This window comes from Anabrus simplex, chromosome 7 (assembly GCF_040414725.1).
Source record: "Anabrus simplex isolate iqAnaSimp1 chromosome 7, ASM4041472v1, whole genome shotgun sequence".
Taxonomy (NCBI): domain Eukaryota; kingdom Metazoa; phylum Arthropoda; class Insecta; order Orthoptera; family Tettigoniidae; genus Anabrus; species Anabrus simplex.
This window is the reverse complement of record NC_090271.1, coordinates 163,328,509-163,344,833: the sequence shown is the minus strand read 5'-3', so window position 1 is coordinate 163,344,833 and position 16,325 is coordinate 163,328,509. Positions and strand designations below refer to the sequence as shown.

Genomic DNA, 16,325 nt, shown 5'->3' with positions numbered 1-16,325 from the left:
GAAGCTAGAATGCAAGAAGTTACACTTAAAAAGATTATGAGCACCTACAAAAAGAACAAACTGGCCTTAACATGTGATAAACAAATACGGATGATTCAGAATTGGCAATCCTATTGAACATTTCTAAATTAATTAGATTTTATGCTAAATATAACCAAAATATACCTCATCAGAAGTGAGAATATATAGGGGAGAGATTCTGAAAGAGTATTCAAACTCTTTCACTCTTGATTATTGCTTTTAATACTCAGTGAGCACAATATATTCCTCATCATTATGTAAATCGCAATACAAATGTAAATGGAACTGAATAGGTTTCTTTGTGAAAATCTGATAAAGATTTATATCAATAGCTTGGTTTTAAAGATAACAAGCTTTCATAAAGCGAGTCTAGTGGTGAATCACCATTTCCTTCTACATGAGGAGGACTTAAAGACACTGCTCACAGTGTAATACGACATGATTTTTCAAGAGCTAATTTCAGCTTTCATAAACATTTCATCAGCATGCTTTGTGCATGCATCTCTTTTATGAAATGAACCTTTTTCTCATCATGTAATGTTTCTTTACTTAATTCTCACAACAGCTATATAATATGAAAAAAAAAAAAAATTAAGAATGTACTACATATAAATTGCGTGTTCCACATAAAAATGAATGTACACTTTTAATGTTTGGTATTACTTAAGATAATGCTGTAGTGTCATGTTTCCTTAATTGTTAATGATGTAGAAGACAGCTGTTACTACAGACCCACTCAACTAAAGATGACTCACCTTCTGGTTACCTCAGGGGCTCTGAATATAACTTAATCCTAAACTTCTTGTGCTATATGTAGTGCTGGCATAATCTACTGTAATCACAACCACATTCCTTTGATAAACAAACAAACATACCTATTGAAGAACTAAGCCAATCTTGTCTGGAGCCATAGGAGGACAGCGCCAGTTGTAGAGATAATACTGTAAATTTCCATCACCAATTCCAAACTTAAGAGCCTCAAGAAACTCCTTATTTTCCATTAAGTCAAGTGCATTGAAAACATCAAAACCATTATTTTTGGCTGAAACTAATGCATCACCCATTAAATCTACCCAGCTAGTTTTAGTTGATACATTGTAGAAAGAATATGCAGCTTTTAATGACTTATGTATGGGATGATGCATTACAGTTGAGGGTAAGGTATAATAGCTCACAAAATCAGTTAGTTCACTTCCATTGTCAACCACAAAACTGTCCACAATGCCAGCCTGAGGTAAAAACCAATGATGAAATTCTTCTTCAGAAAAGTGTGGAGTCAGATGAAATTGTTTCAAGTAATTGTCCAAAAGTCTATGAGCTAGTGGTAAATCCGCAGTGGTCATCTTCCTAAAGCCTGGAGTTTTTGTTGCCTCAGGAAGTCTATAGAGTTTCAGTGTACGCTGCATTGTCATATTACGGCTTAAATGTGAGAATTTAACTTCAATCAATTTCTTTGGATTGAGCGAGCGATGCCAATACCTACATGTTGCAACAGGCTTAGGTAGCACCACTCCAGCAGTGTATACTGCCTGGAAGATTCCAGTGAGATTCACACGCCGTGTGATTTCTCGAATCAGCACAGGAGCAACTCTCTTTGAACGGAGTTTCTTGTGGACACACAGGAAGTTTATTTCGACCATTTGCTTTGAGATACCATATATTCTAAGTGTTGCTGGAATAGCACTGATGAAACCTACAAGTCTACCACTTTTGACTACACGGACACCACAGTGCCAGTCTTGTCTCCAACCAGGAGGCTGCAGAGCCCATTTCAAGAATTCAGGAGGATAATCAAAACGAAACATGGCATCATCATCCTCTACATAGTTTTCATTCAAGAGCATGTACAATTCCTTCAGGACAAGAGGTTCATCTAAGTTGAGTGTATCCCACTGAAAGCCATCAGGAAGAGAATATGGCTCTCTTCGGATATCAGCCACTCTCTTGTCAGGCTCAATAGCTTCATTACGACTTATTTTTTCATCCATTTTTGGGACAGGTTGTGTATTCCAAAATTGGTATTGCTTATGTAAAGCTTCCTCAGTAGTCTTTGCAGGTTTCTGCTGGAATGACAGGACCTCCATTGCTTTGCGAATATCCTGAAGTGATAAATTGTACCCTGCCTGAATTTCTTCTTCGAGTACACTATCCAACACTTTATCACCAGCACTTCCAGGACCATCTACAACTCCAGGAGCTGCAGGAACTGTAACGGTATGTGCAGATTTCTTCCGTCGATTTCTTTTCTTAGCACTTTTGCGTCCAATTTGTGAAGAAGAATCGGACAAACTACCAGATGGCAAAACAGGATCTGATCCATTCTGCTGCAGTGTAGGTGGTTCACTATGATTTCTTGCTCTTTCTGAATCAGGCCGAGCTGCACAAATAAAATCATTCCCCCTCTTCAAAAAGGACTTGACCATTCCATTAAGTTGAAGTTGTTTCTCTTCAGGGATTCTGGAGTCACTTCCTTCTCCCTTATCATCTTTTCCTTCAGGACACTGATCTGGATTTATGAAAAGTGAAACAAAATAATTAGGAAATTTATTTCCAATTTAATTAAGACAACTTAAATTTTATAAGAAGACCTATTGAACAACATATTCATAATTTCCAACTCTATATACACAAAAGTTTACAAATATAAAACTACATGAATACTACTTTTCCATCTCTATAATGTGGGAGATTCAAAGGTAGCCTAATATATATATACTTGAAAGAAGGCCATTAGCTGATCCACAGTACAGGTTCAAGAAATAATAAATATACCAATTATGACCTAATGGCATTTACTGAATGCATAAAACATGAATTTAATTCATTTATTCAGTTCATTTGCATAATTAGTTACAGATCAAAGTAGAACAGTGCAAACAGAGCATACCAAAAGCAACAGGAATAACAACTTCAAAAGGAACAAAACAAGCAAAAATATCAGGATCACTTTTACCAGTAACATTTTTCACGTTCTGCAGAAAATAAATAAACTTAGTTGCTTCCACAGGCTTAGAATTTTCTTGTCAACAGCCTCATGTACTGAGCGTGTGAAATTTGTCTGTTGTAGGTATGTATGAGAAACCAAGTAACTAACTAGGGCAAGGATCAGGAAGAAAGTAATGTAATCTGTGTGTTTAGTACCACTGCTAGCATTTGTCTAACCACAGAGAGAAGAGTAAATCCAAAACCACTACTCGAATGCCTGAGGTATCCTAGGCTGAGTGCATTCCTTTCAATTTCTTCCAAACAATCTCAAATCCAACGGAGAGCTGAGAACTGAAATTGGTATGAAGCCGTTCAGCAGATAATCACAATATACAGTAAGAGCTGTTTTATCCAGCACGTTTGAGAACGAGAGATTGGGGATTATCACAATTTTCTTAGAATATTCTGTGGCTGAAGTTTTTCATCTTAGTACTAGTTTCCATCAGTATAATGATCTTCAGCTAAGAAATCAATTAAGATAAAAAAACAACCAAGAAATGAGTACATAGATATCTAAAAACATGAATGTGAATTGTCCATATAAACAAGTCAAAAGGGACTGTTAATGTCTTATAAGAAAAGAATACAATGAGCAAGAGAATATGTACAATCAATGGAGGTTAATGATTCTTAAAGTTACGTATATAGTCCATTATATTATTAGCAATATATATTGGCTTGAAATCCTGATGTCTAATTAAAATAAAGTGCCAACCATACTTAAAATAGCATGCCAAGCATCTAGACTGTTATTTATAATAAACGTATGAAATGTGCCTAGGCACATAAGATTTGTGTATCTGACTGACACTAGTTGATGATACAAAATTTCTGTGTATAGCTGTAGCCTTCTATTTTTATACAAGGTTGTAATGACAGCCACCGACTTAACTTCCCTCGCTCGGCATTAATCAGTGGGTTAATCACCTCCAAGGATTATCTTGTAGCGAATGGTGCGATGCCTCGAAAATGATAGGCAACGAAGCAGCTGTATGAGCTACCCAGGCAGGACAATGGACACCAACCGTTGTTGGCGCTGCCACGAGGTAGAAACTCTTGCTTACGTCTTTGGTTACTGCTCGCATGGAGAGAAGCTCTTTGAAATACTAGGCACCATAAAATACGATCTGTCATTGCTCAAGCGTTAAGGGACTCAGGGTTTACAGTCTTTGAGGAGGTTTGCAGTCTCTCTATTACAGGCAGCACCCATCGAATTGACATGATAGCCATCAAAGACCAACGAATTAAAAACAAGCTCTGAACATCAGGATACGTAATTATAACATGTAAGGCAACACGTATCTAACTGCGACAGTAGAGCACGTGTTCAAAATGTGCACCCTCACATCTCATGCATTGTTCATAATGGTCCTGTAGATTGCTTGCCGACATGTTTTGGTAAAATTCCTAGGTGGGTACCTCACTTGAAAATGGCTTCCTTCAGCATGTCACACATACAATGAGAGGCCGAAAGTCATGGGAAGACACTGAATGTTATGTTAATAATAAGTTGCTCTTCCGCGAGCCCTCAAAACGGCAGCAATGCGGCGAGGCATCGAATCTACAAGGTGTTGGAATCGTTCTGGAGGAATCTGGTCCCAAACATCTTGCACTGCTATCCACAATATTGGTCTTGTGTAGTTGGTATGGGGTTCATGGAGCGTACACCAGCATCGACAGCATCCCAGGAATGCTCGATTGGATTAAGATCGGAAGATCTGAAGGGCAAATACATGGTCGTAATTTCACTGGAGTGCTCATCCAACCACCTGCGTGCCACCACAGAGTGGCGACATAGTGCAGTGTCCTGTTGAAACATGGCATCTTCATCACGGTATCTAGGGTCAGAAAGGGATGCAGATGGTCTGAAAGAATGTTCACATAACATGCACCTGTCAGCACTCCCTGCAGCCAGAAAAAGGGGCCTAACTGTGATCATTAAAACCCCACCCAGACCAGAACTGAGCCACCTCCCACCTGGACACAACCTTGTTGACACGCAGGGTCCATAACTGCATGGGGAATACACCATACACCTACGCGCCCATCAGCTTAATACAACTGGAACCGGGATTAATCAGACTATACCACATGCCGCCACTGTTGCATGGTACATTGCGGATGTTCGCGGGCCCATGCATGTCGTTGAGCTCTGTGTCGAGGTGTCAAAAAGGGACACGAGTTGGTTGTCAGCTGGTGAAGCCTATGCGGTGCAGTTGCCTCCTTACAGTCCTGGTAGAAATGGGTTCCTGGCTCCCAACTTTCAAATGGGCAGTGATCTGACTCACAGTAGCCCATTAACCCTTTACTGCATACTGTTGCCCTCAGGCAACACACAACTTTTCACCTGTATAAAAGGAAACAGATTGTGGACAGAGGTAGTTTACCGGCACACCTTTATCTGTACAGTCATTTAAAGACATATACCAGAGATGCCTTGTTTTTTTTACATAATATAAGACAAAACAGCCCTACAACCAAAGGTACTCCTTCCACCCTGTCAGCATCCACGCGTACCAACCACCGTTTATTTTACGTGGGCCCTCCCCATCACATTACCACAGGCTTCAGGAGTACCTCTGGCTCAACCTCAAAGACATTACCGACCTACGGTCGTGCACATACGAGTGTTAAGCTATTAGCCCCAGTTAAGAATTGCTGGTAAATCTAAAACACTGAACGTAAGTTGAACATTGAAGCTTGAAATTTTCTTCACCAAATGAAAACGAAAAATAATTCATGCAGTAAAGGGTTAAGTGCCCAGTATGGTTCTGCGGAGGTGACGTGATGTCCATTCATGAAAACATCTTTGGTCTTCCCGTGAGGCGGTTTACGCGGGCGATAACATTCTCTCTGTGATATTGATGAACCACCCGTGACACTGTTGACCTCGGAAACCCAAATTTGTGTGTAATCTCTGCAATGCCATGACCCATGCACTGATCATCATCCCAAGTTCAAAGTCGGTTAACTTGCGATGTGTTGCCATCTTAACAACAATGGTGTCTGTGACAGACTGACCAGCTATGCCGCAGCTAACCTCAACGCTCAGGGATCAAACACGGCACATTTGCTAATGGGACACCCCTTCCGATGAGTTTTGGCCACTCAGTGTATAGAGGCATACGGGGGCAATGGGAAGGATACGGAAATTTTGTTCCACTGGAAATTAAGCTATCTCCAAATTGGTGTTGCAGAAGGGCATGTGATCCCTTGTGGTGAGGGTTGTAGTCCCATCTTTATGCATTTTTTGTCATTGCAGTGGCAGGCGCCATGCAATATCATATTTCATGGCAGGTGCCATGCAATATCATATTTCAAAGTGACAGCTAGTCAAGTAATTACAAGTTGTTACAGGTTTCACGGCATTGAAAGAATTATAGGAATCCTCACCAGATGATGTCAACATGCATATCAGTGAAAAGATGGTGATTTATACTATCAATCTACATAAGGAAGTGCTATATAATAATACAGTAAAATCTCGTTAATTCGAAGTCGTTGGGACAAAAAAAATCGGACTTCGAATAACGTGATTTCGAATTAACCGCCAATTCGCAATTCACAAGTACCAACCCTTGCTGCGTTATAAGATATTCTAAGGCCCGTTACTGCATGCAGTTAACCTTGATCCACAGTTTATACCTTTCAAATGCCATGAAAAAAGAACCATTTCCAAAATGTATCCAAAAAGGTGCATTACAGTATTCAAATAATGCACTTGGATATCTCACTGGCAAGCATAACCTCACGCAACGAAAGAAAAAAAAAAAAAAGCACGATTCAAAGACGAGAAGAAATCTATGCTGGCTCCCATGTACAAGTGCTTTATTCATTGGATTACTATACTGTATGCATTTTAGAAGCCTTGTATTTACACAGAAAGTACACGATGCCCTTAAAATCAAAGTTTCCTATGACTATCCTTGTATGGATTTCCCATTATGGCACTTCTCTCGTACTTCAGAAATGTAAACACTTGCTGCGTCACAAAGTATTCTAAGACTCATTAATACATGCAATCACCTCGATTCACGGTTTAAAACTTTCAAATGCCATGGGAAAAAAAACTATTTCCGACATGTATCCAACAAGGTGCATTTACAATGTTCAAATAATGCACTTGGATAAATCACTGACAAACATAACCTCACGCAACAAAAGAAAAAAAATCACACAATTCAAAGACGAGGATAAATTATGCTGGTTCCCCTGCGCAAATGCATTATTTTTTGGATTTCATTACTGTTTGCATTTTTAGATGCTTTGTACTCGCATGCAAAGTGCCCGACACCCTTAAAACATCGTGGCTTATCGAACTTTCCTATGACGAGGGGATAAAGTTTCTCGCTTCCATATGCATTGCAACGCATTAAATTAGCCCCATCCCCCACTCTTGTACGATTCTCCGGCTGGCACTTTCTTCTTTAAAACCATAAGACCGTTTGGGTTCGCATTAAAATAAAGCAATGCAGTTTCATCGGCAATGACAATATTGTTTGGTGCCTCTGAATTTATTATATGAGCCATGTTTTTTCGTCAACTGTCAGCATCGCCAGTGTTCGCGGATCCTGTTTTTCCGCACACTGCCTGTTGGGTGATATTACGGCGTTCCTTAAAAGGTTGAATACAAAAGAATTCTGAATTCATTCAACTTAGTAATCATGAAGTGCACTGTAGACCCAACGAAGTGAGTGTAAATGTGAAAAGCTACAGTACCCCTCCACGTTCCGGAACACGCGTTCTATTATGACGCGGATAAATTTTGAATTGAAATTACTCTATAACATACCGGTACTATTGTTTTAAAATGTAAAGGCAGTTTCGAACTAAAAGTCTGAATTTCGGTAATGGGGCCGACATTGTACTTCGAATTACGAATTATCTGCATTTCGAATTAAACAATTTAAATAACACGCAAAACAGTATCTTACATTTCCGGGAATGAGACCTCCTTCGAATTAGGCGGCATTTTGAATTAACTGATTTTGAATTATCGAGGTTCTACTGTACATACATCCACTAGAATGCAAAAGAAGTCAGACTATTTCATTCTCTTTAGAAAGAAAAAAGAAACACTGATTTGGGTTGATTCATACTGTACCAGGAATGCATAAGCACTGGCACATTATTCTTATAAATCTTTAATCATTAAAGAACGGCTGAGTTGTAACATCGGAAACAGCTACGCAAAGGAATGTTCTAGTCTCTACTGCTCCATGCAAGTGTGAGGGAGACAGAGAGAGAGAGAGAGAGAGAGAGAGAGAGAGAGAGAGAGCGAGGGGGGGGGGGGGAGAGAGAGAGAGAGACAAGGTCAAGTGACGTCAGCGCCAGGTTTTTCACCTCCCCTATGGAAAAGTCCAGAAAATATTTTGTAACTTGTAAACGGCTTAACACATAAAAATGAGACATACACCAACGTGAAGCCCACATTTCAAATGCATAATAACAAAAATTTGAGATCAATCCATCCATTCGTTTAGAAGATATGACAAGTAGAAGTTTATCCTATGCAACCACTCATCTGTCGTTTGACATGGTGAACGCACCTCCAGCGGGGTATATATAGGTCAACGACTTCAGAGGGATAGTCAGTTGAAATGTGCAACTCAATCATGACTGAAGGTCATGCTGCTTCGTTGCGTTGCGCGAGATACGAGTAAGTTGAATTGCAAGACTTTCAATCTCTCTGGGCGAGATCGTAGCAAGTGGAAAACTTCAACCGCGTCGTGAACGAGTGGAATATTAGAAAGTGTTATAAAATTGAGTTTCGTCATATAAGACTTACGAATTTCTTGCATAAATAGTGATCTCGTGATATTAACTGTGTATTTAAGTAGAACTTACAATACAAGTGTTAAATTTGCCAAGTTGACAGCCTTATGGACTTTGTTAGTTCGACGTATATTTGAACTCTGATGCGATCACGAACGGTAATAAGCATATTGGAAAAATGTGCGTGATAAATTTAACTTTCAACTAGTGACAATTTCATCAGTTTTGAGACATGTTTCTCGTCTATAATTACGATTATGAACTATTTTAAGTCTTATTCCAATAGAATATTCAGTGATTGATAGGACTGAGTGTAGTCAATTTTCACGTATTTTCTTGAACATTCGACCAGCGTCGAGAGAAAAGGACTGAATATTAAGGACATTTTATGGTGATATTAGGTAATACGAACCCTTATTATGAAAACTCACAAATAAAATCCACTTAAGCAGTGAATGCCAGAATTCTAGAGATTGTTGTAGACGTTGTGTTAATTGCATTTACTAGTGAATTTAATGGACTGTGCTAATGTCTAATTTCATGTCATACCAACTGTGTAGTGAAAGACTGTGCTTTCGACTTCAGAAGTGATCTAATTTTATCACCACAGAAACTTGGCATGTAGTTCGAACTGTGACATAAACTGTGCTATTTCAAGTCGCATATTCACTGCCATATTATAAAAGTGCAAGTACAAACTGTGCATTTAAACTTATCTCTGTGTGGAATGCAACTCATTATTAAGAATTGACAGTGCTACGTTGTGCAGTATAGTGCCAACTGGACTTCCCCTTGTTTCTACATTTCGTTTTAAAACACCGCAAATCTTGGCGAAGTATCGTAATCTCACACTACTTTGAACGTCGTATCCAGGGTAGGACAAGCGACTTCGAGGGATTATTCATGGTATCTTCGAGGGAATAAGACGTGGTAACTTCGTGGGATAGAACATGGTTCACTGCTGGTGCTAAGTTCGACTCCAGGCTGTCAGCTGCAGAAGTTCCAGTCATCAAGCTGCAGAGCTGTACTTCAACTACTCTTATAAGCAGAACTCAGGTGATATAAATGTATTTTACATTTTCTTGAGTGAGTAATTACACTTAAACATTAACGGAATTAATTAGGCACTCAATCATTCTCAATATTCAACATGCTATGCATATTAAGTGAAAAGTGCCTGGTCTAACAAACTAATTTTTGATCGTGTGAATTCAAATCCTACTACTTGTAGAAATTGTAGGAGGTCATTTAACAAGACTTTAGGTCATATTTAAATGAACCTTAGGTTTCTCTCCAAAACAAGTATAACTGGAGATCAATTTTAAAATGAACTTTAGAATGTTCTTTTTGAAGTCAATGTAATCTGAAGTCATCTCATAAAAACCTAATCGAACTGTAGGGCTTGTTCTATGACAAGTGCACAATTTAAAAATTATGTTTAATTTATTTATCTGGACTGTAGGATGTCTGAAACAAGTGATTGAAAATTATTAATTGGACTGTAGGATTCAGAAAGCAAGTGCAATTTGATATTTTTAATGATTTTAAACAGACTTTAGGCTTGCACCAAAAGTGATTGATTTAATTTTCTTTGAATTCTAAAAATCTTGGTCAAATGACAAAGTGATTGATTGAAGGTTTATGATCCAAGTTTTTATTTTTGAATTTGAATCTATGTGTGAAATCTTAGGTGAACTGTAGGGTGTGCTGAAATTATTGAAAGCTGGTATTCATTTTGAACATCATATAAACATCAAGTGGATGTGTAGGACAAAGACTCCATTTTGTTCAATCGTAACAGCGTATACAATTCAGTCATTTAATTTCATTTTGAAGAGATCAATGGAAGATTTAATTTTTGATGAACGAGAAGCAGGGTTATTTTCTTGAAATTATTAATAAAATCTTGTCAAAATTTTATTACCATCCATTATTCGCCCTGCAAAATCATCCTTCTCTGTTCCTGCTCCAATAGCAACCGTTCACAATCTGAGATCCTTCCCATGCTCTTGCCCAACAACTATTTCCCGGTACAATATATATAAGAAAGCCAGAGATCAAAGATATACCATCTCTATCTCGACAACTTTGGTTAAGATACGAAGCAATAAAATCGCACCGAGGAAGTGGCGACATGGTTTGGGTCACGTAGCTGGAAGCTTGTATTCGGGAGATAGTGGGTACGGACCTCACTCTCGGCAGCCCTGAAGATGGTTTTCCGTTTTCACACCAGGCAAATACTGGTACTGTACCTTAATTAAGGCTACGGCCATGGGAAACCACAGAAGTGGTCTGTGTGAAGTGGGGTGAATTGTCGCAGCAAGTTTTTACGGCCAAGTGCCCTTTCTCACATCAACCCCATCAGAGGAATTAATGAAATTAAATGAATGATGTGATATATGATAGTAGGAAGGGAGAGGGTGAAATCCAATGCGGAAACATAGCCACACCTGTCAAATAGCATAAGGGGCTTTCTCAAAACTGAACTCTTAACACCGAAATGACTTTTTATTCTGTTTCTTTTGTTGAAATTCATCTATATTACTTCCGGTCCATGACATAACTGCAAAATATGAAGCTCGTACTTTTCATGGTTTCATTGGCAGGTGCCGTGTTCATATGATCACAACTAGGCAGATGTTTTAGCATTTTAGTCTGTATACCATTTAGTTAGCATTTATAGATTATGTGTACAGTAGAGTCTCGATAATCCGAGGTAACCGTGTGGGGAGGTAGCTCGGAATTGGGATAACTACACGAAGCAACACAGGGAAAATTGTGGGGGAAAAAAAATAAAAAATCTGCAACGATTGAAGCTAAGGTCCTGTATTATTATGTTTAGAGTGTTATGGCATGGATTAAGGTCATCTGTTGAAAAAGTCCTTAACTGACTTCTGTTTCTGAATGTTGCATCATTTCTGTGCAGCAATATCATGCCATCGCTTGAAGAGCAGGGTGTTGGTGAAAGTTGCCTCTGGACGTTTAACGTAGTGCAGTGCTGCCTTCAACGCAGCGAGACACTCGCTATGAGACATATTTTGCGCCATCTCTACTAAAACGTCTTCCTCGCAATCTTAGTTTTAGTTTTAGGCATGACAACAAACACATGTGCGATCTCAGTAGAGAGGAGTTGCAGTACGATGATATGGTGGGAAATAAGCAGGGAATGAAATGTTGTGCAAAAATCATTTTAAATTTGGGAAAAGAAAAATTAAATTAACGCTCGGATTTAGGAGCCTCAACACTGCGAGACTCTACTGTATTGGTATTGATAAATTATGAACAAAATACACTAAAATAAACTAAGGTGATAATTTATCAAGAATATACACTAATTACATGAATGACAATACATAAATACATATGTAAATAAATCACTGAAAGTCCGAAGATGATCATAATCTACCAAATTCATGGAAATTACTCAACAGAAACAACTATTTAAAAACTGTGTGCCTCACACTGTACGAAACAGGACAAAGCACGGAACATCGAGACCAACATTGCAGTTTATGCAACCGGTGCAAACAGTGCTGGAGAATTCCTTTCCAGCACTTTGCTGTCAATTGCAGGGTGCTACGAGTTGCCCATTCCCGTCAAGTTAGATTTCATCAGTGACACTACTCTGCTGGATACAATAGTATATCTTGAGATAATGGGGTGGGCTCTTCCTACTGGCATACTTGCCAACTTTACAAAACCAAAAATCAGGAGATTTTGATATGAAAATCAGGAAAAACCAGGAGATAAAACTGGTCAAAGATGCTTATGCTACATGTCTTGCACAATACAGTACTAGGATATATTTAAAACACTTACTGTCTCAAAGCCCAACTGTTGCTATATGAGGCTAAAAGGCTAAAAATTACACATCTCTATTCCCTCACAGGAAGTATGCGAGTGAGATGATCAGTCTCTGATAAGCCTACCGAAAATAGTATGAACTCATGCTCCACATGTGTGAATCAGTCATGCACTTAGAAGCCATTACTTAGCAAATGCACAGAGTAATATAGTACTGCATCAAACGCCCGTGTGATTATGCGAAGCACAATGCTATTTGGAGCAAATAACTAGCTGATGTACGTGATGTCGGGTCTTTATCAACTGTACTAAACGAATTGTTGTTAAAAAAAGTTTCTGTTTTTTCAATATAAACATTTCTATCTAGGGCTACAACTGTTCCTCCTTTACCTGCTTTTGTGATTATTAAGTTATTATGCTTGATTTTTTGCTTTAAGTTATTAACCGCCTTATTGGCACCGCAAAGTGATTGTAAACCTTTTACTAAAATAGGAATTTTCTTCTTAGCTTCATACCTTGTCATTCTGTAAATCTACAGGTAGATTCTGTACTGCTGTTTCCGTTTCTGCTAATGTGGTGATTAAATCATAAGTTTTGTTTGAACTTGACATCACGTATTCAGAGGGATCTTAAAAAAACTATTAAAAAGCATGTCGTTCTTGTTTAATGAACATGATGTGCAAACATTAATAAATATGAACCCTAGACTCCCGACTGTGAGAGCACTGCCAAAATTACATAAACAGGGAGAACCAATTAGACCTATCATAAATTTAAAAAATAGCCCCATTTATAAAACTTCTAGATTTATACATAATTTCTTATCAAGTAAATACTATTTCATTGTAAAACACCTATCAAAAACTCAGTGGATTATTGCAATCTAGCTAAAGATTTTAAACTTAACATTCCAATAGAAGCCACTATCACAATCATTAAAGAAGAATTTAATGAAGAGCAAATTAGTAAGCATACCAGAAATTGAAGATTTTATTAATATTTTAAAATTTGTGTTAAATCAAAATTATTTTACATTTAATAATAAAATTTACCGTCAAAAAGGACTCTCAATGGGAGCCCCAGCATCAGGAATATTGGCTAATATATACTTAGACTATCTGGAACACACGAAGATTATTAATAAATAGAGGGTTTGGATTTTTGGACACGATATGTGGACGATGTTTACGCTATAACAGATAACAGACTCACCGATAGCAATATATATATATATATATATATATGAGAAGTAGAAAGATCACGTAATTTTCTGGACGTAGTCACGAGGGAAGAAAAAGGACTTTCTTTCAAATACACAGAAAATCCACTTTCACACTGACCACTATCAACAACAACTCATTACACCCTGAGGCACAGAAAAGATCAGCATATTATAGTTACGTTAACAGAGCGTTTAGTATTCCTTTATCCAAATCTGAAAGGAATAAAGAACTGTTGTTTATCCGACAACAAGCCCTCTTGAATGGTTTCAACAATAACATGATTGATAAAATCTATATAGGCCTATATAAAATAAGAGTTTTGTCTGTACATTGCTCAGAATTTGAAAAGAATGGCATTTCTGTATCGATCATGTCCACAGTAACAAGAAAATGCAGTTTTTACTTTTCCGTAATTTCTGTCTGTACGTATGTATGTATGTATGTATGTACACGCATCACGAGAAAACGGCTGAAGAGAATTTAATAAAAATCGGTATGTAGAGTCGGGGCATGAGCCGCTACAATCTAGGCTATAAATTATTTTATTCACGCTGAGTGAAATGGTAGTTTAGGGGAAGGCCTAAAATTCAATTCTCAAATATTTATAATATTAGTGGTCATATCAATAAATACTACATAACTTCATATTATGTAGAATTAAATTTCTGATCATTTACTTCTTAAATGCATTTTTACCGTACCGGCTATAATAACAGAGATATTCATGAATTTGGATTTTTGTTGCAAAGTCCATATCAACGCCGAGCCCCAACAAAATGGATAAACAGAATTTAATAAAAATCGGTATATAGAGCCGGGGAATAAGAAACTACAGTTTAAGCTATAAACGATGTTATTCACCCTGGGTGAAATGGTAGTTTAGGGGAAGGCACCTAAAATTTAATTTTTAAATACCTTGGTTCTTGGTCCTATGGAAAAGTACTACATAACAAAAGTTATAGAGAATATAATTTCCGATCATTTATGTTTTATTCAGTTTTACCGTATCGACTATGATAAGAGTGGTATTTCAGAACCAGAAGACAATTAATAATATGACGGCCTACAATATCGAAAGCGTGTAACATAGATCAACAATAACATTACACTGACCGTTATTTGTTGTAATGTTCTTTGTCTCTTATGCTGACATTCAACTCCGATAGATGGGATTACTGCTGCGTACCGAGTATAACAGCCTAACTGAATATTGGCGGGAAATAGCTGAGGAGTTAGATAACTTTATTCTTTAGCATGCCAATCCTCTGGTTCATATATTTTCTGATATTGCTGGTACGTAACACACTGGTGCATTGTAGTATGCCAGCTATTTGATACCCACTCTGACGAGCTGTTTTGAATGAGCAGTGTGCGCACTTAAGTCAAGCTCAGTTAGTAGTAGTAGTAGGAGTAGTTAAATTGAAATAATAAATATGGTAGTTCAACCTATTCAATACAAGTAAATATGTAGAGATTACATTCTTATTTAATTAAAAGTCGAAATGGTACCGGTTTCGACCCCAGTCTGGGTCATCATCAGCCGATTATAAATCGAAAAACAATGCATAAGTAAGAAAGAAGTTAACGGTCAAGTCCACACAATATCAGTTGAAGAGGCGATATAAAAATGACGGGGGTAGGCACTGTAAAATTCAGACGAAGTGGAATGTAAGTCACTTAAAAGAAGTAATGCGTAATCTTCCGAGCATCAGCAGGGCACACGCAATGTTTGGCACTGTCTCACAATGTTCACGAAAAGCAGAGAACAGTTAAATGAGCCAGACTGTATACACCGTCAAGCACAAAGTCACAACACAATCCAAATATGAAGATCTAAAGTCATGAAGAAGCCGAAGACGAGCAGCTCAACCGAAGTAACTTGCAAGCTCCAGAAGATCGGCACGGTGTTTACAACGTCAAGTGCTGTAGTTTCATACGCTGACTGAGATTGAAGGATAGATTAATGATCAAGTATTTGCTTGAATACGTAATTATGATCTTGAAGATTTTTAGAACAGTTGACGTGAAAAAACAATAGTGAATAGAAAAAAATGGTAAAAAGCGCAATACCGGAAACAAATGAAAACGTGTATGCACAGTGCGCTATTTCTTGAATATAAATAATTCAGGTCGAGATTGAAGTAGTCAAAGTTGACAGACGCAAGGCATGAGTTTAAATTTGAAAGTGAGGGCCCAAAATGAAGGTCAAGGTGAATAAAACAATTTTCAGTAGTGTTTAAGAGGGGGCCCTTTGTTAATGATTTTAAGTATTTTCATGTCTTTTTCAATACTGGTGAAATTGTGCTTGGAGTCATGTACGTGTTGTCCTAAGGCGGAGAATCTGTTGTACCTCCAGTAACCCACCCTAAACTACCCCTCCTTCACCCCTATCTTATCCTTTCTCACCACCTTTCAACTTTAAACCCTTTTAATCTTTTCTTATCCACTAATCATCTTTCTTTATTAATTTATCCTATTTTTCTTTTCACCCCCCCCCCCCCCGAAAAAAAAAAAAAA

At 37.9% G+C, this 16,325-nt stretch overlaps 2 protein-coding genes across 2 annotated transcripts in view; both read right to left on the bottom strand.

Annotated features, from left to right (window-relative positions):
- The window catches only part of LOC136877408 (DNA-directed RNA polymerase II subunit RPB2), a 332,230-nt gene that overhangs the window by 273,386 nt on the left and 42,519 nt on the right, over positions 1-16,325 (bottom strand). The window lies entirely within an intron of this gene.
- LOC136877178 (glycylpeptide N-tetradecanoyltransferase 2-like) lies at positions 897-2,444 on the bottom strand. The gene has a single exon (XM_067150993.2). It carries the CDS (start codon positions 2,442-2,444, stop codon positions 897-899), a length of 1,548 nt encoding a protein of 515 aa, XP_067007094.1.

What these genes read in the sequence shown, in the direction of transcription:
- LOC136877178 (XM_067150993.2), bottom strand. Translation starts at nt 2,444, where the DNA reads ATGGTCAAGTCCTTTTTGAAGAGGGGGAATGATTTTATTTGTGCAGCT.